We start from the raw sequence: 2,273 nt of genomic DNA, 5'->3' as shown, positions 1-2,273 counted from the left end.
ACACACACACACACACACACACACATGCACACACGCATGCACATTTCACACAACACAACACAACACACACTCACAAACACACACACAAACACACACATATACACACACAAACACACACACATATACACACACACATATACACACACAAACACACACATACACACATACGCACATACACACACACGCACACAACATCAGAAATGATACCTGAATGCTCAAAATATGCAACGTTACACATAATATAATTCACGAAGCTGTTCTTGCGCTAGCGCATTATCTAATGCACGTACACTTATACGAACACACAATCAGAAGACATACAAGAACAGACAATTGCTCGCAACAATTTAAACGCACTGACATAATTTGACATTTACAAGAAATCCGTAATGAACACCCCTTTCTGCCACTTTGTACAGGTAACCAGCCACAGTACAACGTCCAATGGTACAGCAGTGAGGCAGTCGTCGTCCCCTACTCACGACTTGCTAGAATATTCGCGGCACTCAAGGATTACAGGTTCGGTTCTAACTTATTCCAGAATCGGTATCACTGGTACGTTACCAGTACCCTTATCTTTGTCCTGGTTCTTGGACTGACATTAGATTGTCTTTTTTTCGTTTTCACTGCTTGTAAGGCTTTGGTAAATTATAATGTTTCAACATCTTAGTATAAGAATCTGTTATGTGCTACTATTTTTAATGGCGTATAGCGGAGTCTTACACTAAGCAGTTCTTTCATACTCTGAGATGGAAAGGGCTGAACATCTTTTTAAAACGTTTTGTTCAGAGACGGATATGAATCAGGATCGTGTGCAGTGCTGTATTTATCAAACAGAGTCGGTAGACATTCCCAGAATTTCTTTTGGAGGCTCGGTGTAGAGATCATCATCATCATCCGGTGCCTTGCCGACTGGCGTGGGCGATCTTGGACCTCCACTTCACTCTGTCTTGCGTTGCAGCATTTGTGCCTGTTATTCTTGCTGCTTTTAGCCTTGTTGTCATCTTGTCCAGTATCTTTTCCCTCTGTCTGCATCTGCCTCTCTTTTCATCAAACTTGCCTGTTGTTACAATATTCTCCAATGCTTCTTTCCGCATTGTTTGTCCGAAAAAATGATGACAGGAGAAAGGTAAAATTCAAGAATTTGTAACGACATGACGGGGAATCAAGATGTGGAAATGTGTGTATCTAAATATGCCTGTTGGTGACATCTCTGTGTGTATCTATATGTGTAGAGGCCTACTCAGTTAATCAATTTCTATCTATTATCTATTTTGCAGCTTGGAAACACATATTATGTCACTCTTCCAATAAAACTACGACAGCTACAGAGTTGAAAGTTGGCAAGTTCCTGCAAAAAGATAGATAGATCCCTATGACGGAGCACGATTTTTGGTTTATTCATTTTTTGAATTTAAAAAAATATATTTGACAAAAAATCCACGTCCTTTAATTGGGCTTTGTGATTATTCCACTGAAAAACGAAACAAATCTGCGTAGCTTTCCTTCACAACGGAAGTGCCGGAAGTGATATTTAGCGAGGCGCATTTTGTTTTAAGAGTATGGATCTAGACTTTCTATTTTCTTGCACCTCTCAAGATTGATTGTTTCATTCCAGTCGAGTTTAAATATTGTAGGCCAATGACTTTCAGTTGATGTTAATGCACCGATCATTCCTTTCATCGAAAGGGGGGCCAGCTAGTATATTATATTGAACGAGATTTTGAGCCCTAATTTGGCCTACTTAGTGCCGTCTTATGTATTGACTGACTGAAACCTTCGAGGCGCGATTGCCGGAAAATTCACGTTTGTAGAAGTTATCTTTGCAGCACGTTTTGATTTGTCGCTTATTTGTTTTTATAATGTTTTTTTTTTCTTGTTAACTTGATGACTGACGTGCCCGTTATAAATGTGTTTAAGACTAGTGTGGCTATTTAAAAAACAAATGATGATGTATCCCTCGGTGCGCTTCAACCACCTGCATGCCCTGACACCGGCCCCTCCTCTCCAGACCTCTGCACCAATCGCCAGCAACAAGTCTCCCGCACTCCCGTGGTTCCTGAAGCCTGCAATGTGGACCCCTTGATGCGCACACCCTGTGCACTTGGAACCATTTGTGTCACACACAATCTCACTACCAATCATTATAATCCTATCACGCCTCCACCTCCACACCTCCTTTCTACTCTACCTGGCACCCCTCAACCAGTCTGCCCCTCCCCCCTTTCTCCCCCCACCTTACTCCCCTCTCAGCACCTACCCACTCCAGCCCC

The 2,273-nt window shown here is 42.0% G+C and overlaps 1 protein-coding gene across 1 annotated transcript in view; it reads left to right on the top strand.

Annotated features, from left to right (window-relative positions):
- LOC101862503 (sulfoquinovosidase) overlaps positions 1–2,273 on the top strand; it is a gene marked incomplete in the record, with an annotated part of 31,311 nt that overhangs the window by 24,980 nt on the left and 4,058 nt on the right. Inside the window, 1 exon segment of the mRNA XM_013082729.2 lies at positions 420–519. Coding sequence (XP_012938183.1) covers positions 420–519 — 100 coding nt within the window.

The sequence above is a fragment of the Aplysia californica genome, unplaced genomic scaffold (genome assembly GCF_000002075.1).
Source record: "Aplysia californica isolate F4 #8 unplaced genomic scaffold, AplCal3.0 scaffold00191, whole genome shotgun sequence".
In the NCBI taxonomy this organism is placed as follows: domain Eukaryota; kingdom Metazoa; phylum Mollusca; class Gastropoda; order Aplysiida; family Aplysiidae; genus Aplysia; species Aplysia californica.
This window is presented reverse-complemented; position numbering and strand designations above follow the sequence as displayed.